Genomic DNA, 27643 nt, shown 5'->3' with positions numbered 1-27643 from the left:
ATTTAGAACTGTCCATAATTCCCTCCACCTTGACTAAAGCCCCTGTTCTAGCTGAAGAAAAACAACCCCAAAACATGATGCTGCCACCACCATGCTTCACCGTGGGTATGGTGTTCTTTTGGTGATGTGCAGTGTTGTTTTTGTGTCAAACATATCTTTTGGAATTGTGGCCAAAAAGTTCAACCATGGTTTCATCAGATCATAACACATATTTTCCCACATGCTTCTGGGAGCGTTTATGTATTTTTTCGCAAAATTTATCCGGGCCTGGATGTTTTTTTTTGACCCTACCTCATAGTCCAGACATATGAAGAATACGTGAGATTATTGTCACATGTAGTACACAACCAGTACTTGCCAGAAATTCCTGCAGCTCCTTCAGTGTCGCTGTAGGCCTCTCGGCAGCCTCCCTGACCAGTTTTCGTCTTGTCTTTTCATCAATTTTGGAGGGACGTCCAGTTCTCGGTAACGCCACTGTTGTCCCATATTTTCTCCACTTCTTGATGACGGTCTTCACTGTGCTCCATGGTATATCTAATGGCGTGGAAATGTTTTTGTACCCTTCTCCTGACTGATACTTTTCAGCAATGAGATCCCTTTGATGCTTTGTAAGCTCTCTGTGACCCCTGGCTTTTACTGGAGGATGCAACTGAGTAAATGTCTGAACTGTATTTGGGGTTAATCAGAGTCGTTTTAATTGATGACAGGCGTGAACCCAAAAAGACTGAATGCTGTAATTAAATCAAAAGGTGCTTCAACAAAGTATTAGTTTAAGGGTGTGTACACTTACGCAACCAGCTTATTGTACTCCCCCCCAGATTTGTTTTTCAATTGAATTGTACAGGTTATAGGTCACATTAAAGGTGGGAAAAGTTTTGAAATTATTTATCGTGGTCTCTTTTTTTTTTTACATCAGAAAAACCTATCATTTTAACGGGGTGTGTACACTTTTTATATCCAATGTATCTGGATTTGCATCAAAATCTAATCAATTGTTCCTTGGCCCATGAATCACCTTTCGTCATAATTTCATCAAAATCCATTCAATACTTTTTGAGTTATATTGGGAACAAATTGGCGGCACGGTGGTGTAGTGGTTAGCACTGTCGCCTCACAGCAAGAAGGTCCGGGTTCGAGCCCCGTGGCCGGCGAGGGCCCTTCTGTGCGGAGTTTGCATGTTCTCCCCGTGTACGCGTGGGTTTCCTCCGGGTGCTCCGGTTTCCCCCACAGTCCAAAGACATGCAGGTTAGGTTAACTGGTGACTCTAAATTGACCGTAGGTGTGAGTGTGAGTGTGAATGGTTGTCTGTGTCTATGTGTCAGCCCTGTGATGACCTGGCGACTTGTCCAGGGTGTACCCCGCCTTTCGCCCGTAGTCAGCTGGGATAGGCTCCAGATTGCCTGCGACCCTGTAGAAGGATAAAGCGGCTAGAGATAATGAGATGAGATGAGATTGGGAACAAATTAACAAACAGAAGCAAAAACATAACCTCCTGCCTGATTTCTGGGACCGGCAGGAAAAATATGAGGGGAGTTGAGTGAAGGAACAGCGCTTTCTGCTCCCTCTGTATCATGGCTGAAGTGCCCTTGAGCAAGGCACCGAACCCCCACATGCTCCCTGGGTGCTGTAGGATAGCTGCCCACTGCTCTGGGTATGTGCTCACTGCTCACTTCTGTGTGCGTTCACTGCTTCAGATGCGTTAAACACAGAGGAATTTTGAATTTCGCTGTGCTTGAGTGTTTATCTCATCTCATTATCTCTAGCCGCTTTATCCTTCTACAGGGTCGCAGGCAAGCTGGAGCCTATCCCAGCTGACTACGGGCGAAAGGCGGGGTACACCCTGGACAAGTCGCCAGGTCATCACAGGGCTGACACATAGACACAGACAACCATTCACATTCACACCTACGCTCAATTTAGAGTCACCAGTTAACCTAACCTGCATGTCTTTGGACTGTGGGGGAAACCGGAGCACCCGGAGGAAACCCACACGGACACGGGGAGAACATGCAAACTCCGCACAGAAAGGCCCTCGCCGGCCACGGGGCTCGAACCCGGACCTTCTTGCTGTGAGGCGACAGCGCTAACCACTACACCACCGTGCCGCCCCTTGAGTGTTTATGAGACAAAAAATAAAAAAGCCTTCTTCTTCATCTTCTAAAAGGCTTTTTCAGAGCCCCTGAAGCCCCAAAAGGGATTTTAAATTCATCAATTCATTATTCAACATTGATAAATGGCTGTGTGTGTATATATACACAGTGGTATGCAAAAGTTTGGGCACCCCTGGTCAAAATTACTGTAACTGTGAATAGTTAAACAAGTTGAAGATGAAATGAACTCCAAATGGCATAAAGTTAAAGATGAAACACACTTTTCAACATTTTAAGCAATATCGGTGTATTATTTTGGCTTTGTACAATTTTAGAGTGAAAAAAAAGGAAAGGAGTAACTTGCAAAAGTATGGGAACCCTCGTAGATTTGAGCACTCAGATCACTTTGACCAAAGTCTCAGACCTTAATTAGTTTGTTAGGGTTATGGCTTGTTCACACATCATTAGGAAAGGCCAGGTGATGCAAATTTCAAAGCTTTATAAATACCCAGGCTCCTTTAACCTAGTCCCAAAAATCAGCAGCCATGGGTTCTTCTAAGCAGCTTCCTACCACTCTGAAAATGAAAATGGTTGAGGCCCACAAAGCAGGAGAAGACTATAATAAGATAGCAAAATGTTTTTCAGGTTGCCATTTCCTCAGTTCGAAATGTAATTAAGAAATGGCAGTTAACAGGAACAGTGGAGGTCAAGATAAGGTCTTGAAGACCAGGAAAAATTTCAGAGGCAGCTGCTCGTACTGTAGGATTGCTAGAAGGGCAAATCAGAACCCCCGCTTGACTGCAAAAGACCTTCAGAAAGATTTAGCAGATTCTGGAGTTGTGGTACATTGTTCTGCTGTTCAGCGACACCTGCACAAATATGGCCTTCGTGGAAGAGTCATCAGAAGAAAACCTCTCACAAAATTCAGCGTCAGAAATTTGCAAAAGAACATCTAAACAAGCCTGATGCATTTTGGAAACAAGTCCTGTGGACCGATGGATGAGGTTAAAACGGAACTCTTTGGCAGCAACAAGCAAAGGTATGTTTGGAGAAAAAAGGGCACAGAATTTCATGAAAAGAACACCTCTCCAACCGTTAAGCATGGGGGTGGATCAATCAGGCTTTGGGGTTGTGTTGCAGCCAACGGCACGGGGAACATTTCACGGGTAGAGGGAAGAATGGATTCAATGAAATTCCAGCAAATTCTGGAAGCAAACATAACCCCATCTGTAAAAAAGCTGAAGTTGAAAGGAGGATGGCTTCTACAAATGGATAACGATCCTAAACACACCTCAAAACCCACAACAGACTACCTCAAGAGGCACAAGCTGAAGGTTTTGCCCGGGCCCTCACAGTCCCCTGATCTGAACATCATTGAAAATCTGTGGATAGACCTCAAAAGAGCAGTGCATGCAAGACGGCCCAGAAATCTCTCAGAACTGGAAGCCTTTTGCAAGGACGAATGGATGAAAATTCCTCAAACAAGAACTGAAAGACTCTTGGCTGGCTACAAAAAGTGTTTACAAGCTGTGATACTTGCCAAAGGGGGTGTTACTAGGTACTAACCATGCAGGGTGCCCAAACTTTTGCTTTGGGCCCTTTTCCTCTTTTGTCATTTAGAAAATGTAAAAGATGAAAATTAAAAATTGTTTTTGCTTAAAATATAAAGGGAATGAGTCATCTTTAACTTTATGCCTTTTGGAGATCATTTCATCTTCAACTTGCTTCACTGTTCACAGTAACAGCAATTTTGACCAGGGGTGCCCAAACTTTTGCATACCACTGTATATATATACAGTGTATATATATAAAAAACTACACGACTGTTTGTACAGCTTACATTATAAAACCGGCATTAATCAACATAAGAAAAGAATGAAATCTCTATCAATCTCAGCAATTAATCACATTATTAATGATATGTAAAAATGAATTATCTGACAAAATGTCTGAATTGTCACAGGCCTCATTATCACGACATGCACCTTATTAAAGAATATTTATAACACATTCATAAAGGGACATGATAAATGTTTGAACTGACGTCTTTTTTTTTTTTTTACAATTATATTAACATTCACACATGAACGTCCTGTTTTTGGTGTGTGTTCATGTTAACACTATTACACTTGTGATATGAAACAGAACACACTGAATGTGTTGTTGCTATTAATAAAAAGGGGATGCAAACATTTGCACACGACTCTTTTAGAGGTAAACCAAAGATCTGAATACAATTTTTACAAATGCAACAAATATGAAGACCTGTTCTTGCACATTCCTAGTTTAAAACTGTCTGAGAGGAGGATTATTTTGAGCATGATGTACTCAGAACCGTAACCACTGCCCCAAAATAAATTCAAACAGCCAACAAAATTTGCACACATACACACTACAGGTCATTAAATCAACTCTAATAAGAGGAAAACATGATACTGATTTAAAAAAAAAAAAGAAGCATCATAACAAATGATAGTGAATTTGAAAATTCTAGTGTATGAGCCTGCTTACAGAAACATTGCATTTTAATCCACATTAAAACAGTTTATGTACAATAAAAATAAGTTCTTCAGTAATTGTCTTGTAATGTACAGAACTGTACATTAATATCATCCAAAAAATATCATACAACAGGACGTGTCATTATAGATACATGTGTCGTCAAGTTTGTTTCATATTATAGGAACATAAAATAAGACAAAGAAAAAAATCCCAAAGATGGCAAGTTTAATTTTTTTTATTTTTAAAGGGATGATAGCTTTAATTTAGAAATTTCACCCAATGCCCTAAATTGTTGAATAAAAGGTTACATGAAATATAATAATAATAATAATAATAATAATAATACAGAAGAGAACCTACTGTGCCTATTACTTTATTATTCAACATTTATTAAGACATCAGAACATGTATTTTAAATAAAAAAACCATACTATAAACAAAAAAAGAGAGAAATTGTAGTGATACTGATTTTGTGACTAATTTTTTTAGACTAATCCTTGAATGCCTCTCCACAGAGGTTTTTTCCTTCACATATAACCACTAGAGGGCAGCATTGATCGTCATATTCGTGTATGGGGGTCCTCCAGACAAGCAATCTTATTTTACCCCTAAAATTGTCCTTCTAAATGGCACAAAAATCCGAAATAAGTGCCCTTTAAAATATATTTACAAACCTGCTGAGTGGAGCTTCTGTTATTCATTCACCTTGTAACCACTAACCGTTTTCCTAACCAGTCAGGGTCGAGGTGCTTCCTGAGCCAATGACGGGACTTTAGGTGAGACGCAAAAATGCACCCTGGTCCACCACATGAAGGAAATTATTAAAATGAAAGGAAATGATTTTCATTCCTGGCTCAGGAATGAATATCAACAGTGACTGGCTGGTGCAGGAGGAGTCTGTGCAACATACTATTAATTAAACAAGTACAGGACCAGCCAAAGGGTTGGACACACCTTCTAATTCAATGTCTTTATCTTTATGAAAACTGACTTTCAGATTTAGGTCATAAAAAGAATTTTCCCTGACACCTAATTATTTTTGTTTAGTGGAACGAAAGCTACTGAATTCGAATCACAGACTTCCAAATTTTATTTTTTTAAAAATAGAACAATTAATGAATTTAAAGCCACGTGGCCCTAAATTCTCCGCTATTTTTTCCTGCTTCACCATGACGCAATTCAAGATACTATGTCATGCATGATGTAGTGGGCTTTCCCAGTTCATGCAAGGCATTGTGGGATACAAATTTGAAACAGGAGAGAAAAATGGAGGACGTGAGTGTGCGAATGAAACGTGAAAGACCGACTACAGTAATGGAAAGAAAGTGAGAAGAAAAGATGTTGTTATATACGAAGGAAAGGAAACGCAGGACCAAACTAATAAATATCGGCGCTTAGCGAGCACCTCGGTGTGATCAGCTGTTCGTTTAGCGACAGAATGATAGAGCTGTCAGTGCACGCTCAAAGGGAAACCTGCGCATGCGCACACACACGGACTTCCTCTGTCTGCTTGACTGCGCAAAGCGAGCGATTTCATGCACATTTTTTGCTTTAATCCCCTCAAATTAAATAACTTTGCAGACACAGAACACAATGGCCTGATATCTCATCTCATCTCATTATCTGTAGCCGCTTTATCCTGTTCTACAGGGTCGCAGGCAAGCTGGAGCCTATCCCAGCTGACTACGGGCGAAAGGCGGGGTACACCCTGGACAAGTCGCCAGGTCATCACAGGGCTGACACATAGACACAGACAACCATTCACACTCACATTTACACCTACGCTCAATTTAGAGTCACCAGTTAACCTAACCTGCATGTCTTTGGACTGTGGGGGAAACCGGAGCACCCGGAGGAAACCCACGCGGACTCCACACAGAAAGGCCCTCGCCGGCCACGGGGCTCGAACCCAGACCTTCTTGCTCTGAGGCGACAGCGCTAACCACTACACCACCGTGCCACCATGGCCTGATATTTTGTGAGATATTACAGAAATAAACATATCACAATGACCACATTTCAGAGCGAACTAAATTTCACCGATTTTATGAAATCGGTGAAAATCACCTGCAGCTATACAATGTCACCTGCGTATCGATCAATCTATACGACTGCAATAGCTGGGCAGCCCCAAAGGCAATCATGGACAAACTAGAAGCTTGCCATCGAAAACACCTCCACAAAATCACAGGACACCAGCAGCCAAACAGTACAATATCAAACAAAGACTTATAAAATGTGCACTACAATGTCCCTCTCTACAAAAGCTGCCCAACTCAGGTGGTCTATGCTTGGACATGTGCTAAGAATGCCAGAAGACACACCTGCACAAAAAGCACTAGAATATGCAGTTGTTGGATCCAATAAGTACAAAGCACACAAAGGACGACACTGCACAAACTTGTTAAGTTTACTGAAAGAGAGAGGCCTAGGAACACTAAGAACCGCAAAGAAACTCCAGGAGCTAAGGATGCTCGCCAGGGACAGGAAACAGTGGAACAACTTGAAGAAAGACTGATTGCATTTGAAGGATGTTTCAACTACTACAAATGCAGAGCCCAGTGGATGATGATATGAAATCGAAAGGCCGTCTAGTTCTAATGTAATGATGGATGTCGTTTCTCTTTACTTAGTTGTTCGGTTCTTGATATAATAATGTATGGATTCCTCCAGTTGTGGTGTTGAATAGGGCTATTTAAATCAAATCAAATCAAGTTTATTTGTATAGCGCTTTTAACAATAAACATTGTCGCAAAGCAGCTTTACAGAATTTGAATGACTTAAAACATGAGCTAATTTTATCCCTAATCTATCCCCAATGAGCAAGCCTGTGGCGACGGTGGCAAGGAAAAACTCCCTCAGACGACATGAGGAAGAAACCTCGAGAGGAACCAGACTCAAAAGGGAACCCATCCTCATTTGGGCAACAACAGACAGCCTGACTATAATATTAACAGTTTTAACAGGTATAACCCTCAACTGTCCTCATGGGGCCGTCCTTCACAGGAGCGGTGCGATAAAACTCCGACCAGACACAGGGCACCAGGATGGATCAAGCAGGTCCGAGGGGCAGAAGAGGCCAGCATCTCAATCCCAGGATCAACATTTACCATCTATATATAATAGAACATCTATTTACTGTATTTTTATTATTTACTATTTACTGTTTGATCTCAAATGCATTAAGAAGGCAAGAAACTCATCCACTAATTAACTTTTGACGAGGCACAGCTGTTAACTGAAAAGCATTCCAGGTGACGACCTCATGAAGCTGGTTAAGATAACGACAATAGTGTACAAACCGTCATCAAGGTAAACGTTGGATACGCTGGAGAATCTAAAATATCAAATATACTTTATTTAACACTTGAAAAAAAAATTACCACAAAATAATCAAATATACCGTACCATGCACTCAGAGGCTCTGGTTGAAATAATGGATTCTCTGAGGTGACTGGTACAGTACGATTTTGTGAAGGATGCAGCCCTGAAGAAAACAGTACCACGCCAGTCACTGAAGAGGATCCATAATTTCAACCGGAGCCTCTGAGTGCATGGTATATTAGATTAAAATCCCTCGTCAAAAAATTCCAAACTAAAAGTGTTCAGATCGAATCTTGGCATAAATTCACTGGAGGTGACCTTTGACCTGTGCATGTGCAGTGTACTGTGCTATCGCCTGCCTTGCTAGGCATGATCATGATACGTAGATCTACACACACAGAAATCCTCGCGGAGCCACAGCTGCAACTCAAATCGGCCATATAACTTGAAATTGTGATGTCAGTTCATGGTATATCCAGGATATACCATGACTGACTCACACCATATCCATTTTTTTTGACATCATAAGATACATTGCTTAATCAATGGTGGAACTATTTTATGTCACATGAGACATCCTTGGCCAATCGCTGCACGGGGATTTTTTTTGATGAGGGATATAATTCCATATATGCTCCATGTGTTATTTCATAGTTTTGATGTCTTCAGTTTTGTTCTACAATGTAGAAAATACAAAATACAGAAAATCCTATGAATGAGGAAGGGTGTACAAACTTTTGACTGGTACTGTAAAATTGTGGCTTGTGGCTCTGAAGTTTGTAAACAACTGAACCACGTATGAGCATTTACATTCTCGTTTCCATGTAGTATGAAATTGAAAACACTTTTTTATTATTATTTATCAAATTGTGATATGACATTGTGCATTTGGTTTCCGTTTGACTTTCCCATGAAGACGTCCATCAGCCAATCACTGAACATCACTGTTGATATACAGTTCTGAAGAGTGACATCATCAGGAGCAACAACTCAACTGTTAATAACAATCTGGAGAAGACATTTATTGTTGTACAACCCTGATTCCAAAAAAGTTGGGACAAAGTACAAATTGTAAATAAAAACGGAATGCAATGATGTGGAAGTTTCAAAATTCCATATTTTATTCAGAATAGAACATAGATGACATATCAAATGTTTAAACTGAGAAAATGTATCATTTAAAGAGAAAAATTAGGTGATTTTAAATTTCATGACAACAACACATCTCAAAAAAGTTGGGACAAGGCCATGTTTCCCACTGTGAGACATCCCCTTTTCTCTTTACAACAGTCTGTAAACGTCTGGGGACTGAGGAGACAAGTTGCTCAAGTTTAGGGATAGGAATGTTAACCCATTCTTGTCTAATGTAGGATTCTAGTTGCTCAACTGTCTTAGGTCTTTTTTGTCGTATCTTCCGTTTTATGATGCGCCAAATGCTTTCTATGGGTGAAAGATCTGGACTGCAGGCTGGCCAGTTCAGTACCCGGACCCTTCTTCTACGCAGCCATGATGCTGTAATTGATGCAGTATGTGGTTTGGCATTGTCATGTTGGAAAATGCAAGGTCTTCCCTAAAAGAGACGTCGTCTGAATGGGAGCATATGTTGCTCTAGAACCTGGATATACCTTTCAGCATTGATGGTGTCTTTCCAGATGTGTAAGCTGCCCATGCCACACGCACTAATGCAACCCCATACCATCAGAGATGCAGGCTTCTGAACTGAGCGCTGATAACAACTTGAGTCGTCCTTCTCCTCTTTAGTCCGAATGACACGGCGTCCCTGATTTCCATAAAGAACTTCAAATTTTGATTCGTCTGACCACAGAACAGTTTTCCACTTTGCCACAGTCCATTTTAAATGAGTCTTGGCCCAGAGAAGACGTCTGCGCTTCTGGACCATGTTTAGATACGGCTTCTTCTTTGAACTATAGAGTTTTAGCTGGCAACGGCGGATGGCACGGTGAATTGTGTTCACAGATAATGTTCTCTGGAAATATTCCTGAGCCCATTTTGTGATTTCCAATACAGAAGCCTGCCTGTATGTGATGCAGTGCCGTCTAAGGGCCCGAAGATCACGGGCACCCAGTATGGTTTTCCGGCCTTGACCCTTACGCACAGAGATTCTTCCAGATTCTCTGAATCTTTTGATGATATTATGCACTGTAGATGATGATATGTTCAAACTCTTTGCAATTTTACACTGTCGAACTCCTTTCTGATATTGCTCCACTATTTGTCGGTGCAGAATTAGGGGGATTGGTGATCCTCTTCCCATCTTTACTTCTGAGAGCCGCTGCCACTCCAAGATGCTCTTTTTATACCCAGTCATGTTAATGACCTATTGCCAATTGACCTAATGAGTTGCAATTTGGTCCTCCAGCTGTTCCTTTTTTGTACCTTTAACTTTTCCAGCCTCTTATTGCCCCTGTCCCAACTTTTTTGAGATGTGTTGCTGTCATGAAATTTCAAATGAGCCAATATTTGGCATGAAATTTCAAAATGTCTCACTTTCGACATTTGATATGTTGTCTATGTTCTATTGTGAATACAATATCAGTTTTTGAGATTTGTAAATTATTGCATTCCGTTTTTATTTACAATTTGTACTTTGTCCCAACTTTTTTGGAATCGGGGTATATATATAAAGAAATTAATCTTTGCAGCATAACTGCAATTTCCATGGGACCAAGTAGCGGTAGCGGAGAACTGTGGAAACTTTGATCTCCGACAATAGTGCAATACTTAATAGGTGAGGTGGCTGTCCTTACAACTCCACAATCACTGAAATACTCCCACAATTCACATATCTTTTTAAAACCTGTTTGTCATGAGATACATCAAAATACATTGTGTGAACACTGTGCAGTTAATCTCACATCATCAGCAATGTTCGACTGATCCGTGATTCACTCATATATGACCTCTGGGCTACTCGCAGGACCTGCTTTTAGGGCTAAAATGCTTTGTGGATTACTCACTCACAAGAAAAAAAAAAAATGAGGAGGCTAAATGTCAGGATTAATTAATATTTCATTTTCGTCTTAAATCAGCCCATGTGGAGCTACTTTCATTCTTAAAGCTGTACCGCCTTTCAGATTTCTCAAGTGTAGGTCAGAAAAAGAATTTTCCCCAACACCTAATTATTTTTGTTTAGTGGACCGAAAGTTATTGAATTCGAATCACAGACTTCCAATTTTATTTTATTTTATTTTATTAAAAATAGAACAATTAATGAATTTAGAGCCACATGGCCCTAAATTCTCTGCTATTTTTCTCCCACTTCACCATGACCCAATTCAAGATACTACGTCATGCATCACATGGTGGGCTTTCCCCGTTCGCGCAAGGCATTGTGGGATACAAATTTGAAACAGGAGAGAAAAATGGAGGACGCGAGTGTGCGAATGAAATGTGAAAGACCGACTACAGAAATGGAAAGAAAGGGAGAAGAAAAGACGTTATGTTATATATGAAGGAAAGGAAACGCAGGACCAAACTAATAAATATGGGCGCTCAGCGAGCACCTCGGTGTGATCAGCTGTTCGTTTAGCGACAGAATGATGGAACTGTCAGTGCACGCTCAAAGGGAAACCTGCGCATGCGCACACACACGGACTTCCTCTGTCTGCTTGACTGCGCGAAGCGAGCGATTTCATGCACATTATTTGCTTTAATCCCCTCAAATTAAATAACTTCCCAGCCACAGAATGGCCTGATATTTTGTGAGATATTACAGAAATAAACATAAATCACAATGACCACATTTCAGACGGAACTAAATTTCACCGTTTTTATGAAATCGAAAGGCCGTCTAGCTTTAAGATTCTTTGAGAATACAGCCCCAGTATGTTTTAGGTCAATCTATCGCCAACAAACAAACAAACAAACAAACAAACAAACATGAATAAATTTTCATATAAATATCTTTTTCTTTTCTTTTTCTAGAAAGAAAACAGTTAATTTTGTCTTTATTGCAAAACGTGCTCCCAAAATACGTCTTAAAAGAGTCCTTATCTGAATAAACGTTTGAAAAATATAAAATGATTTGTACAGAATGAACAGCAGTCTGCGTAATGAGGACATTAACAGAAGCACTGACTTGTCGAAAATCTGATAAATACCACCTCATACAATTCATACAGTACATAAGCAGCTTCATACAACAACTTCTGTGTGGAAAACACTGCATTTTTGATAAAACACAACAGAGAGAGAACAATACACTAACTACTACTACAAAACACTTCGAAGAAAAAAAAAGTTACACCTAGAACCCTTGCTATTGATTTGGTTTGCCAATTGGAGGAACCATTAAAGGTTTTAAAGAACCCCCCAAAATTCTGTTTCTCAATCAGGAACCCCTTTTAGACGCAAAGAACCCTAAACTATCCCAAGAACCTTTTTTTCTATGGAGTATGCGTCAGTGATGACGACTACAGACAACGGCCAAGTATATCAGAAACAAAACACCAGCATACAGCGCAGAAATGATGACTTTCTTTTCAACGGTTGACACCAAAGATTAAAAAAAAAAAAATGCCATGCTGACTTACCTCTCATTTGGCTGGTACAATAGGAGGCTGTGTAACCTTTCCTCCCCATATGACCTTCAACACACAGTTTGAATCGAGGCACTAATCAATCACATTCATTCTAAGAAAAAAAAAAAGTTTGATCTAGTAACCCAAAAAGATTATCTGGTTTGTCCTTCTAGAGTGAAGCACCAATCGCTTTCTGCAGTGGGCCCTGTAGAACCGCTTTATAATTTTAGTGCTATAACTATTACAGGACCCGTGAGGAAACCTCTTTTCTAACAGCGTACTTCGATGGTTTCAAACTCAACAGCCCTTTGGACAACCACCGAAGGCAATACACACAGGGGAAACGAAGTACAATCTAGAACCCTTAAGGGTTGTCAATCAAAAGCTTGTCCCTCTGAAGGGAACCCTTAAAGGTTCTATGATGTTGAACCAAACAACGTGGGGGTTTGCCGGGGTGTGTGTGTGTGCGTGTGTTGGGGGGAGGTCCTTCTTAAAGTGGGTTTCAAGCACAACCGCTTTAGGAAGTAAAGAACCCGACCTATCCAACGAGACATATCCATACAGGAACTATTTTCTACAAATGGTCTGTAAGCTTTAATGTTGGAAATCTAAACACTGGCCCCGATGAACGGTTGACCCAGGAGTTCATAACAGTCTACGCTCTGAAATCTGACGTCTCAATTTGACCTCTACATTAGTTAGTTCTTCTTGTAGGCCACAACTCCTGGCTTCTGTTGAAGGTGAGGCTTATTCTGTTTCTGTCTATCCCACTGGCAAAGCAGGATCATTTTGAAGGTGATGCGGAAGTTTTTGTTACACAGTGCATAGCACATAGGGTTCACTGTACTATTCACATAGCACAGCCAGTATCCCAGAGCCCATAGTCCCATAGGGATACAGTCATCACAAAACGTATTTACAAGGACCATGATGTTATATGGAGTCCAGGTGATGATGAAGGCAAGGAGGATGGCACTTAATGTCTGTGCTGCTTTTTTCTCTTTGACAAGTGACACCTTCTTGCGCTTGTTAGTTTGTGTCTTGGCCTTGGAGACCAATTCCTTTGTCATAGTTTCGTCCTTAAAGGACAGAGGTACTGAAGGTGATTTTGAGGCAGAAGAGCTCCCACAAGGCTTAGAGTTGTCCATAGTGGGCAAGGACTGGCTGGGGTTTTTGGAAAAGCCTTTCCTAGGTTTTTCTGCAGCAGTGTTTTCAGGCTTTAGCTGTCCTTGCTTAGATGTTCCAGCGTTTCCATCTGTCGTCACTTCAGATGTGTCCACAACGATGGAGTAAACAGCCGTTGCATTGGCTCCTTCTTCATCCTGTTCCTCTTCATCTGATTGGTCTATTGATGCTCCACCATCATTGTTATTCCAGCTATCACTGCTGCTGTGTTCTTGGTCACCAGTGCTGCAACCTTTTTTACCACTGTGACCCAGCAGCCAGAAGCGGCAACTATTTACTATCTTTTTCTCAGAGTCCTTTTGAATAGGCTGGTTTAGGCTGTCGTTGGCACAACTGTAAGAGCTGTCTCTTGAGGGCATCATTACAGCAGATTCCTCTTCGGTGCTTTGCTTGACTTGGCTCCCTGAGCCCTTCAGCCCTGCCAGGTCCTTGGATCGGTTCTCTGTCTCTTTATATATCTGCCAGTAGAGAACTGTCATAATGGTTACAGGAAGGTAGAAGGCTGCAATTGCAGTGCAGAACGTGATAATAGGCTCCGAGAGAAATTGGATGGAGCACTCTCCAGGTGGTACTGTTCGTTTCCCCACAAAGTACTGCCAGAACAAGATGGCAGGGGCCCAGAGTACAAAGGAAATAAACCAGGCAAGGCCAATCATGGTCATTGCTCTTTTAGTGGTCCGTTTGGCCCTGTATGTAAGTGGCCTTGTTACTGAAAAGTATCTGTCAAAGCTGATTACCAGCAAGTTCATGACAGATGCATTGCTGGCCACATAATCAATAGCCAGCCACAAGTCACATGCCCAGTTTCCAAGTGCCCACCTGCCCATGATAATGTACGTCGTGTAGAGATTCATTGACAGTATGCCAATAATGAGGTCAGCAAATGCCAGGCTGAGCAGATAATAGTTATTCACTGTCTTCAGCTGTTTGTTAACTTTAAACGACACAACCACCAAGACATTTCCAATGATTGTGACCAGGGACAATGACCCTGTTAGTAGTACAATAATGATGACCTGCCAGACAGAGTGTCCACCTAGGGGGTCATAGACCATAGTGGGTGTGATAGTGGCATTTGGGGAGCTGGTCAGGTTGGTGCCCCATGTCAGGATGGAGACATTGGCTTGTTGACTGTCACCCTCTGGCCAGAAGTCTTGAGGAATGACGGCGATGTCGGGATAATCTCTCATTCCCGGAGAACTGTTGGTGAGGAAGAATCCAGGCTTGGAGCTCAGTGTCAGATTCATGGTGATGCCTGGGCATATTCTGAGGACAAAGCTGACAGAGAGAAACAGTAAGTGTTTAGTAAAAAAAAGACAGACAATTAATGAACAAATAAAAAGAACAGCAAGTTACTGCCAGCAACAAGGTGAGATTAAACTGACACCATTGGCGAAATGCCATGTTCTGAGTGGGCTTGGCTAAAGGTCAGAGGACTTACCACTCCAAATCTGAAGTGTATTGCAGAAAGAAAAAAAATGGATTAAAAAATATCTCTCTGTAAAGCAGTAAGTAACATATACTTTTAGATATGTACACTTTTTAGATTTTGATAACTAACATTTTGGGGATGGATCCTTTCCAGAATCCTCTGTGCCAAGTAGTGAGTCACCATTTTCGATGCCAGCGATAGTCCAAAAACGATCCACAACCAATCGGCAACATTCTAGGTCATACATCTTAAATAGTCATGTGAAATTGAAGATATTTTGTCAAAGGATCTATAGTTTAAATTCTTTCAACCATTCCTTTTTGTATGGCTATTCAGTTGTAATGGAGCTGAACTGGGCTCGGCCGTCTCATGGGTGGCGACGAAGGAAAGAAAAAACAAGGTCGATTTTGATCATAGCTTCCACGTATGACACACAGATGAAGAAAAAAAAATTTGAGACGGGTTTCTAAGGGATCACTAACAGTGCATTTAAAGAGGTTTTACTGCACAGAGAGTTAGCAAAGTAGCCACATGCTTTCAAAATGCAGTGGACTGTATGTAAATAAAAAAAATGAGTTGGATTCTGGGACGGGTGAGATGGCCCTTTTAAAGAGTGAGAAAGACAGAAAGAAAGAAAGAAAGAAAGAAAGAAAGACTCGCTTTAAAATCTGTTTTTATTTTACCCTTCGTAGCCATGATTCCTCTGGTAACTCAGTCAAAAGTATCATACTAGCAATCTAGCATGCTGATCAGTCTCACCTGCACCTGATTTACTTTTCCCCCATATAATCAGTGCACTTGTTCATTTCCTGAGAGGTTACAATCCGTCTAGAAACATAATTAAAGGTGCTGACTGCAAAATCATCTGAAATTTTAATTGTTTTTATTTATTGTGCATGACATTTTCCGATGTCTCACAAGAACAATATCATGCCAACAAGATGCGATCATTTTGATGTGTTGAGGGTTGCTTTTCTCCATTTTGGGACCGCTTTCCTCCCTCCTCAGGCAAACAGTACAGCCCTACAGAAACAGGAAAACAGCCGAATGCAAGGAGCTTTAACTCATCTCATCATCTCTAGCCGCTTTATCCTGTTCTACAGGGTCGCAGGCGAGCTGGAGCCTATCCCAGCTGACTACGGGCGAAAGGCGGGGTACACCCTGGACAAGTCGCCAGGTCATCACAGGGCTGACACATAGACACAGACAACCATTCACACTCACATTCACACCTACGGTCAATTTAGAGTCACCAGTTAACCTAACCTGCATGTCTTTGGACTGTGGGGGAAACCGGAGCACCCGGAGGAAACCCACGCGGACACGGGGAGAACATGCAAACTCCACACAGAAAGGCCCTCGCCGGCCACGGGGCTCGAACCCGGACCTTCTTGCTGTGAGGCGACAGCGCTAACCACTACACCACCGTGCCGCCCTGTAAATGTTGAATGTATCTGGTGACCGTTTTAGCCTCAAAGAAGTCAGCTTTGACCAAGTATATAAAGTTCTCACTTCCATGAGTGCCAGTAAAGCAACTGGTCTAGACAACCTACCAGCCAGATTTCTTAAAGATGGGGCGGATGTTATTGCTCATCCAGTGAGGCACATTATAAACTTGTCGATCAGTAGCAGCAAGGTTCCCGATGACTTAAAGCTTGCTCGAGTGGTTCCACTATACAAGAAAAAATCTAAAACTGAAGTTGGTAATTATAGACCTGTGTGTGGACCTCTTTTATTTCTCATATATGTGAATGATATGCCGGCAGCAGTCAATTGCAAGCTTTTATTATATGCCGATGACTCTGCACTACTTGTATCAGGCAGGAGCACAGTAAAAATTGAAGAAAGGCTCAGTAATGAAATGGCCAAGGTGCATGACTGGTTGGTTGACAATAAATTATCCTTACACCTTGGTAAAACAGAATCAATACTTTTCGGGTCCAAAAGAAAATTAGCCAAATGTGACAGTATACAGGTTTCTTGTGGTGGGACTGACATTGGACCAAGGCAGTCGGTTACATATCTTGGTGTAAATCTGGATCAATCTCTCTCTGGCGAATTAATTGCGAAGAGAGTGATCTCAAAGACTTCCGCCAAAACAAAATTTTTATACCGGAACTGTCGAAATTTTAATCTGAAAACCAGGAAGCTAATTGTATCTGCCTTGGTCCAGTGTCATTTTGACTATGCTTGCTCTTCTTGGTACAATGGTCTGACTAAGAAGAGCAAGTCAAGGTTACAAGTTGCCCAAAATAAGGTAATAAGGTTCATATTAGACCTCTCTCCCAGAGCACACATTGGTGTAGCAGAGTTCTCCAAAGTTGGTTTGCTGCCTGTACAGTATAGAGTTGAGCAACTCCAACTAAATCATATGTTTAACATTAAGCGTGGAAATGCTCCTTCATACCTGAAAGGTCAATTTCATAGTGCAGCACAAACACATAATACAAGACAGAGTCAATCAGCTTTTTTTGTCCCTAGGGTGAATGGGTTTGGAAAGAATTCTTTTTTATTTTGTGGTGTTAAATGCTGGAATGGATTGCCAATCGAAGTAAGACAAATAGATTCAAAGTTTACTTTCAAAAAATGTGTAAAGGAACACCTAATGGCCAAAATAATGAATGAAGAAAATAAACGATTTTAGTTATTATTAGTTATGTATGTATTAGGTGCCAAAATTGTACAGTAATTTTTATTTTTTACAATGGCTAATACTTATTATTTTACGAGTATCTACTATGTTAATTTTAATTATGTTTTTTTAAATACAATTTTTGTTTCTAGTGATAAATTAGTTTAATTATAGTATGTTTATAATTTAAATATTTACGTTGTCAAATTTATTATTTTTACGTGCCAAGTTTGCCACAACCATCTTGTCATCTTGAGGACCACAATGGAAATAAGTGTATTTTAATGCTTTTTGTGTCATCCTCGGCGATATGTACATGTATGTTTTTATCATATATATTTATATTGCCAAATAAAATCAAATCAAACCCCGCCTTTCGCCCGTAGTCAGCTAGGATAGGCTCCAGCTTGCCTGCGACCCTGTAGAAGGATAAAGCGGCTAGAGATAATGAGATGAGATGAAAACATTTACACATAGGATACATGGTGTGTGTGTGTGTGTGTGTGTGTGTGTGCAGCAGTGAAACATCTCGAAACTCCAAAAGCAATAGAAATAGAACATTTTGCTCAGAATTCAACTTTGCAGTCAGAAGCTTTAAGTTGCAGCTCTTTGGTAGAACATTTCGAGATATTGTGTTATTTAATCTGGAAAATGACATTCGGACATTGCTAACATCATCTGTAACTAACCTGTAGTTAACACTTATTGCTCTCTCTCTCCATCAATCTGACCTCATAAGAGATTTGTGTGAAGTTGAATTTGAATGAGTAAAGGCAACGTGGCTGGATTTCCTGTCAATAAAATCATAAGAGAAAGTACACGGGCGGTTGGAGGGTGGGTCAACACAGCCACACTATGATGGGATGATGATGAGACGTGACAAGAACACTTTTTTCTTTTATGGATTTGGCCAGTTAGCAAACCACACACACTGAGTCAGGCAGGTATGAAACCTGTTACAGTTTATTGTGAGTCTTAAGAATGATGTGCACATTTCTGCTGCGCATTTTCTTGCTAGAAAATCGACTGGGGACTGAGTATCTTTTTAATAAAGTTTTATTATAAATATCAAGCTGCCTTATCTTCACTGCAGGCAAAACTCATTCATCTGTCACTGAGTAGTAAGGGAGGAGAGTTGCTGCACACCGGAAATGTGCTGAATCCTGAGTAGTGGCATACATAAATAGCCACCTGCAGGGAGAAAAAAAGGTCGCGTCAGGATGCCGGAAATGAGAGAACATGAAGTTCCATGTCGGGTGAAGCAACAGGGGATTTGAGAGCAGTGTACGAGCAGGACAGCCAAGAGAACACAAGGTAAGAAAGATGGAGAAAGAGAAAGAGAGAGGGGTGTAAGAATTAAAAGGGGGTGGTAGAGAAGGAGGCAAAACAAATAAATGAAAACTGCAAAAATGGTGTTTTAGCAAGTGAAACATGGACAAATTTATAATATTTCCTCTCATGAGATGATTATAAACTAAACTGTTTTGAGATCCATCCATCGATTATCTGTAGCCGCTTTATCCTGTCCTACAGGGTCGCAGGCAAGCTGGAGCCTATCCCAGCTGACTACGGGCGAAAGGCGGGGTACACCCTGGACAAGTCGCCAGGTCATCACAGGGCTGACACAGAGACAACCATTCACACTCACGGTCAATTTAGAGTCACCAGTTAACCTAACCTGCATGTCTTTGGGGGAAACCGGAGCACCCGGAGGAAACCCACGTGGACAACATGCAAACTCCGCACAGAAAGGCCCTCACCGGCTGCTGGGCTCGAACCCAGAACCTTCTTGCTGTGAGGTGACAGCGCTAACCACTACACCAATGTACCACCCTCTGTTTTGAGATCCTTTTATGAATTTCAAGCTTGAATCTTTCTTATTCTATGAGCAGGTAATTTAATTTCTTTCTAGAAATACTGTATGTGCGTATAATTAGAAATGAGCTGCCAAGCTTGAAATAAGTTTAAAAAGAAAAAGACAGCTTTAATTATCATATTTCGTTTGCTTTAATCTTATTGTCGTTTTTACATTAGTGTCTTGCAGAAGTATTCATCCCCCTTGGTGTTTGTCCGGTTTTGTCACATTACAAGCTGGAATTAAAATGGATTTTTGGAGGGTTAGCACCATTTGATTTATTCAACATGCCTACAACTTTAACTCTTTACCCCTTAATGACGACCCCGTGCATATCCCATAATGACGACATATGATGCCTTGTCTAAAACCTTGTCAAAACCTTGTCTTTAGACTTTTTTTTCTTGTAAATATGTTCTCAGGGTGAACAGTATATACATATACAAGGGTGGCTGTAGCAACTGCTTTAAGGGGTAAAGAGTTAAAGGTGCAATTAAGATGAAAAAGACTCCTGTTTGGAGTGCTCCTTGGTTTTCATGTTGCTTGCTTAGTAGTGTTGCAGAGTCGGGCCCTGTGTCTGAAATCGCTCCCTACTCACTATATAGTCAGGTCGCCATTTGGTAGTGCTGTCCAAAACCTTAGTGAGGATTATTTACACCCTATATAGTGCACTCAAAGTATCCCACAAGGCATCATGAAAAGCAGTGTACAACGATGGTCACTGACCAAAGCAATATATCCCATCATGCATTGCGGTCACACTGAAAGAAGTCAAATTAAAAGTCTCAAATGTGATTTAATAAAAGGCAGCGGCAAAGAAGAAAGTATTCAGCCTTGATTTAAAAGAACTGAAAGCTGCAGGTACTTTGTATTGATTAATGTGGGAAATACGCTCAGTATAATATGGATTTATCACAAAAACACACGCATGTATTTATTAGTTTGAAAACCCACCAGCCGGCTGATCTGGCACGTTTTAATTGTGCGACAGTAATGACATAAATAACAGCGCCGTGGAGTAGTGTCCGAAAGTGTTTTTTCATTTTACCAGTGAGCTCAATATAATATAAGATAAAGTCTTTATTGTCATTGTCACTTTTCCAAAGGTACAACGAAATTGAAGGTGCTGTTGACTCATTATGAGTTATAGAAAGAAAAAGAGGGGAAAACAAATAAAGTATAAAAATAAATAGTAAAGTATGCACGGTGGTGTAGTGGTTAGCGCTGTCGCCTCACAGTAAGAAGGTCCGGGTTCGAGCCCCGCGGCCGATGAGGGCCTTTCTGTGCGGAGTTTGCATGTTCTCCCCGTGTCCATGTGGGTTTCCTCCGGGTGCTCCGGTTTCCCCCACAGTCCAAAGACATGCAGGTTAGGTTAACTGGTGACTCTAAATTGAGCGTAGGTGTGAATGTGAGTGTGAATGGTTGTCTGTGTCTATGTGTCAGCCCTGTGATGACCTGGCGACTTGTCCAGGGTGTACCCCGCCTTTCGCCCGTAGTCAGCTGGGATAGGCTCCAGCTTGCCTGCGACCCTGTAGAAGGATAAAGCGGCTAGAGATAATGAGATGAGATGAGATATATATATATATAAATTCCCTATGTAGGGAGTAGTGAACAAGTGAGCAATTTCGGACACAGGGTGAGTATAAATTCAACCTGTTCTTCCAGAACAGGTTGATTTATACAGACATCATGTGACAGATCATGTGACACTTTGATTGCACCCAAGTGGATCTTAATGAACTAATTATGTAACTTATGAAGTGAACTGGTTGGACCAGCTCTTATTTAGGGGTTTCATACGAAAGGGGGTGAATACCTATGCACACTCCAGATTTCTGTTTTTTCCTCTAAATATTGTTTGTGTTACAATTAAAAAAAAAAAAATACCTTGCACCTTTAAAGTGGTCAGCATGTTGTGTAAATCAAATGGTACTAACTCCCCAAAAATCCATTTTAATTCCAGCTTGTAATGCAACAAAACTGTACAAACACCAAGGGGGATGAATACTTTTGCAAGGCACTGTACCTTTTTTGCAATGTGAAAGACTGAACAAGTAAGGGAAGAGGGAGTTTGTAATGGAATGGACACTATTATAATTGTTGATATTGATAATACCCAAATTATTACTGGTTTTCCATTTTCTGATTTCATGTCTAATTCTTAATCAGATTTGTCCGTCCGACTTGTCCAGGGTGTACCCCGCCTTTCGCCCGTAGTCAGCTGGGATAGGCTCCAGCTTGCCTGCGACCCTGTAGAAGGATAAAGCGGCTAGAGATAATGAGATGAGATGAGATTTGTCCGTCCATCCATCCATCCATCCATCCATCCATCCATCCATCCATCCATCCATCCATCCATCCATCCATCCATCCATTATCTGTAACTGTTTATCCTGTGCAGGGTCGTGGGCGAGCTGGAGCCTATCCCAGCTGACTACGGGCGAAAGGCGGGGTACACCCTGGACAAGTCTCCAGATCATCACAGGGCTGACACATAGACACAGACAACCATTCACACTCACATTCACACCTACGGTCAATTTAGAGTCACCAGTTAACCTAACCTGCATGTCTTTGGACTGTGGGGGAAACCGGAGCACCCGGAGGAAACCCACGCGGACACGGGGAGAACATACAAACTCCACACAGAAAGGCCTTCGCCGGCCACTGGGCTCAAACTCAGAACCTTCTTGCTGTGAGGCGACAGTGATGACCACTACACCACCGTGCCACCCTAATCAGATTTGTGTTTATACCAAAGAGTCCACAGTTTTTACTTGATGGATCCACTTCATAGATCAATTCAGATTGTGATTAGATTGTTCAGTTGCCTTATCAACAGAGGTACTTTGGGGAAAATGGAGTCCGCCTGAGAGAGAGAGAGGGAAATTAATATAAAGGAAATCTTTCTCTCAGTAAAAGAGCTCAGAGTCTAAAAGCCCTATAAGCTTCTCGGCATCCAAAGCAATGCAATGCATCATAACTCATGACATGCCTCATACTGTCATTTACAACTTCTGGCAGCCAGTCAACTACTCTTCTGGATTAAAACATGGAAACTGATATTTACACCCACGTGGAGAAATCGAGGTCAGGACACCTCCATTTTTTTCTACCCTACTGCACTTTAAGAACTGCTTCGGCTCTAAATGTGACTCTCTTATAAAGGGGTGTGCGTTGGAGAAAGAGTAGGACGTGTCAGATGTGTGAATCAGATCCACCACTTGACCGTTTTAGAATGTTATCTTCTTACAATGGACTTCACAGCTTCTAGAAGACATTTACATTGCATCGTGCACTCCGTTGTTTCCAAAACATCGTTATGTTGTGTAGTGTACTTCGCAGGTTCCAGAATGCCATTGTTATAAAGGAAACTTTACAGGTTTTAGAGCACCGTCATGTTGTATATTATATCCTTCATCAAAAAATTCCCATGCAGGGATTGGCCAAGGATGGCTCACGTGACATAAAATAGTTCCAGCGATATATCTTGTTAAAGGTGCCCTTCCACCAAAAACGTTTAATACTGGCTCTTTTTGAAATACCATAGTTCACTCCGAGTTGCATATGCATGCTGCATGTGAAAATGTAATTCGACCCCCATTCCCTGTATTAGCTTATGAAAGAAAATAGTCAGAAAAACGAGCGGATCTGAAAAAGCCATACGATCTTACGTCACTTCGTAAATTAGTATTCATGGCCTCGCCCACCTTGGCTTGCGACTGCTCACGGGAAGGAAGTTCGGATTTAAGCGCGAGGAGAGATAGCAGAGCCAGTGTTGCCAGATTGGGTGGTTTTAAGTGCATTTTGGTGGATTTGAACATATTTTGGGCTGGAAAACATCAGCAGTATCTGGCAACACTGAGCAGAGCCCATCTCGTCAGTAGCTAACGAAGAGGACCTAACAGCAAGTTGAAAACATGTCTGAACAAGTTCGTGCCTGTGTTATTTGTGGCAGTAACACATCAACGTTGCATTTCTTGCCCAAGATAGAAGAGCTGAAGAAGAAATGGTAGGAATTTATCTTTGGAACACCACCAGCGAAGTAAAATGCAGCGTTAGTACTGTGTTCTGATCATTTCAACCACAGTGACTTTTCAAACTTCGGTGCCTTCAGTAGTGGTTTTGCTTCGAGGTTGCATTGAATCCCTGGATCTGTGCCGTCAAGACGATCGACCACCAGCTCACAAGCTGTAAGTAAAACATGAACTTTTTGTTCGAAGGTTTTTGCTACAAAATAGCATGTTCATATTCTCCACGTTAGCATGCATGACATGGTCACAAGCTCGGCAGGGATGAGAGTTTTCCGCTTTTTCTGAGTAAAAAAACGACCTTTTTATATTATGCCAAATCCGTTGAGAATTTTTTTAAATTAATTTCGGGGGGTTGGGGTATGTTCCTTCATGCTGTTCAAACTTTATTAACTCCAACGATGTTTACACATTATTTGTAAGTCGCCATCTTTAGTCTCGTTTAAATCTCGTTGAACGTGATGTAAAATTCGTGTTATCTACATTATTATTGGTCAAAACATCGACGTCGAGACCATAATAGACAATCAAAACAGTTTTTACAAAGACACCCACATTCTTTTTTTAAGTCACTCGTTCATTTTATTCGTTTGTTTGTTCAGTAAAACCCCAAACATTTGTTGAACTTTTCTTATTTCCTCGCGTCGCACCTCAATGATGTCAGCGCGCGGTATTTTTCCCTTCGCGGTTTGTTCCTTCTCTCTCGCCGTAGTAAGACACCCACATCCGCTTATTCTGACTCACTGGAGGGAGCGTCACAGTGCTGTTAGCCAATCAGAGGTAACACGTTTATATGTCATGAATATTAATGAGTAAGAGCTGAAATCCTGTCGTTCTCCGGCCACCCACTCCTCCAGCAAACTAGAGCAGCCTGAAACAGGAGAACCACAGCATTTTTTTCACCAAAACCGGCTCACAGGGCATTCATTCATACTAGAGACCACCGCACAATTAATGAAAAAACGATGCAATGAGACCTTTAAGTAAAAAAAAAAAAAAGGATATGGTGTGAGTCAGTCATGGTATATCCTGGATATACCATGAACTGATGTCACAATTTCAAGCTATACGGCCGACTCGAGTCACAGCTTTGGCTCTGCGAGGATTTCTGTGTGTGTAGATCTACATATCATGATTATGCCTGACGAGGCAGGCAGTAGCATGGTACACTGCACATGCGCAGGTCAAAGGTCACGTCGATATAAACAAACATGGCTGCCTCCAGTGAGTTTATGCCGAGATTCAATAGCACTATGCCAGTCACCTCCATAGTTTCAACCGGAGGAGGTCCATATCGTGAAATACCGTGCCCGAGGTCTTGAAAGTACTGAGCGAAGCCCTCTGGGCCGAGGTCAGTATTCAAGGCCGAGGTCACGGTATTTCACCATACGGACCGACCTTAAGCTGGTAAATAATATATTTATTTTTTTCTTTACCAAATTTTAACAGAAAACGAGAGCGCCCGAAAGGGAAAACCGAGCCGAGCCGCCATTTTGAATCCTCATTCACGGCTGTAATGCAAATGGCTTCCTCCTCGGCATACAAGTGCACTTCCATGGCAGGAAAAAAAACTACATTTTGCCGCCTATGTCGTCCCCTAACCTGGCGACTTGTCCAGGGTGTACCCCGCCTTTCGCCCGTAGTCAGCTGGGATAGGCTCCAGCTTGCCTGCGACCCTGTAGAACAGGATAAAGAGGCTAGAGATAATGAGATGAGATGAGGTCCCCTATTTATACAAAATTGAGTCATTCAGGATTCAGCCATGTTTTTGCTCGGCGTTAGCAAGTTAGAGGTTTTTAGCTTTCTCCTGAAATGTTTTCTTTTATTTCGTCTTCCTCAGGGTAGTAAAACTCGCTTTCGCTGTGAACACTGTCGTTATCGCTATCCATGCTGTAAAATTAATGCTATTCTCCTGAGAAATGCTGGCAAAAATTTATAAGATTTTTGATATTATAAATAAATCTTATAAAAAACAAGATAAATGTTGACAAAAAATGCTACTATGTTTGTTGTTGTTGTGAACGAGTGAGTTGCCAGACGTCTGTAACCAGGGTCCGTAACTGGGGTCCGTATCGTAGGATACAGACCCGCTCGCCAGCCAATCAGAGGGCAGGATTTGATGGAAACCGGACCGTGAAAAAAATAAATTTGATTATTATATCCCTCATCAAAAAATTCCTGTGTCGGGATTGGCCAAGGATGGTTCACAAGACATAAAATAGTCCCATCGTTGACTAAACAATGTAGCTCATGAAAAAAAAAAAAAGGATATGGTGTGAGTCAGTCATGGTATATCCTGGATATACCATGAACTAATGTCACAATTTCAAGCTTTACAGCTGACTCGAGTCACAGCTGTGGCTCCGTGAGCATTTCTGTGTGTGTAGATCTACGTATCATGATCATGCCTAATGAGGCAGAGTTAGACCTCTAATTTTTTTTCAGGTTTATTTCTAATTCTTTGTACTTAACGCTTAGTTTGGAATTTTTTGATGAAGGATATATGATTATTGTACCCTACATGTTTTAGAATGGTTGTATGTTGTCCAAGTGTAGGTTCAAGAATGTTGTATAATGCATTTCATAAGTTCTAGAATGTACTAATAGTTATTCATAGCAGCCTTCAAACATGGCCACCATGGACTCCAGCACCCATCCTGCACTTCGCCACTCACCAGCCTTTGATTACTGATTGCCCACACCTGGACTCAATTACCACCGTCTACAACTTAAAGCATACGCAAAGCCATGGCCTCACTTTCGTTTATAAATGCTTTGAGACCTCAAGAATGGCACAGGAATAGTTTTAAGCACTAACAATAAATCTAATATAGTAATTTTTACAATTAACATGAGTTTATATAGGTAGCGGTCTGAGTGAATGACCTTGACGTCTGTAACGTCACCGCAGGAAGTCTATCGGTCTCATCGCCATTTCCGCTAGACTAAAACACAGAGCTGACTGCAACTCCGATCCTCCATTTTAAGCTAATTTATCGCCATGCCATGTAGATGTGTTTTTGGTGGGTGCAGCAACACGACAGAAGCTAGATTTATGTTGCACTCATGACCCAAGAATGTTCAAACTGCAAAGATTTGGACGCGTTTTGCGAGAAGTTCACGGGCACATTGGGCGGCTACGAAGTGGTCTCTCCTCTCCTCTGCTCTGCACATTTTACTGAAGACTCGTATGAGACCTCTGATCTGTTGAGGAGCGTTGGCTATAAGCCCGTATTGAAAGAGGGTGCAGTATCAACAATTAAAGGAAAAGAAAACTACAAGAAAAGGAAAGTATTTATTTTATTTATTTAAAAGGAAAGTGAGTTCAGTTGCACCAGTCCTCCCGGAGTGAGCCAAGGGTTGTTGGTAAAACCCGGGACGGAACCGGACGTGACATATCGCTCGAGCAGTGACCTGCTCCCTGCAGTTGTTGCTAAAACCGGTGACGTCCCGTTCCATCCCGGGTTTTAGTAATTGCCTGAGCCGAGCAGTAACGGTGGACTGCACAGTATGAAGAAAAATGAATGAGTGGAGCAGCCGTTTGATTTCTAAACTGGATATCGCTGCCATCTCTCCCTTACATGGAAGAAGTGAATGAACGGAGAACTGAACAAACAACTGAAAGACAGATTGTTTCAAAAACAATCAGCCACAAGATCGGCCTTCAAGAAGCGAGAACACAGACGGGTAAGCTCCGACTCTCATCTCATCTCATTATCTCTAGCCGCTTTATCCTTCTACAGGGTCGCAGGCAAGCTGGAGCCTATCCCAGCTGACTACGGGCGAAAGGCGGGGTACACCCTGGACAAGTCACCAGGTCATCACAGGGCTGACACATAGACACAGACAACCATTCACACTCACATTCACACCTACGGTCAATTTAGAGTCACCAGTTAACCTAACCTGCATGTCTTTGGACTGTGGGGGAAACCGGAGCACCCGGAGGAAACCCACGCGGACACAGGGAGAACATGCAAACTCCACACAGAAAGGCCCTCGCCGGCCACGGGGCTCGAACCCGGACCTTCTTGCTGTGAGGCGACAGCAC

The 27643-nt window shown here is 41.6% G+C and overlaps 1 protein-coding gene across 1 annotated transcript in view; it reads right to left on the bottom strand.

Annotated features, from left to right (window-relative positions):
• Nucleotides 1-12045: 12045 nt before the first annotated feature.
• Nucleotides 12046-27643, bottom strand: part of chrm3b (cholinergic receptor, muscarinic 3b) — a 39998-nt gene continuing 24400 nt past the window's right edge. The window contains exon 2 of the mRNA XM_060939079.1: nt 12046-14920. Within this exon, the coding sequence (XP_060795062.1) occupies nt 13156-14889 (1734 nt within the window). The 5' untranslated portion in view covers nt 14890-14920 and the 3' untranslated portion in view covers nt 12046-13155. The remainder of the gene's footprint in view (nt 14921-27643) is intronic.

Source organism: Neoarius graeffei, chromosome 14 (assembly GCF_027579695.1).
Source record: "Neoarius graeffei isolate fNeoGra1 chromosome 14, fNeoGra1.pri, whole genome shotgun sequence".
Lineage (NCBI taxonomy): Eukaryota > Metazoa > Chordata > Actinopteri > Siluriformes > Ariidae > Neoarius > Neoarius graeffei.
Note: the sequence above shows the minus strand (reverse complement) of the source record. Positions and strands in the feature narration are given on the sequence as shown.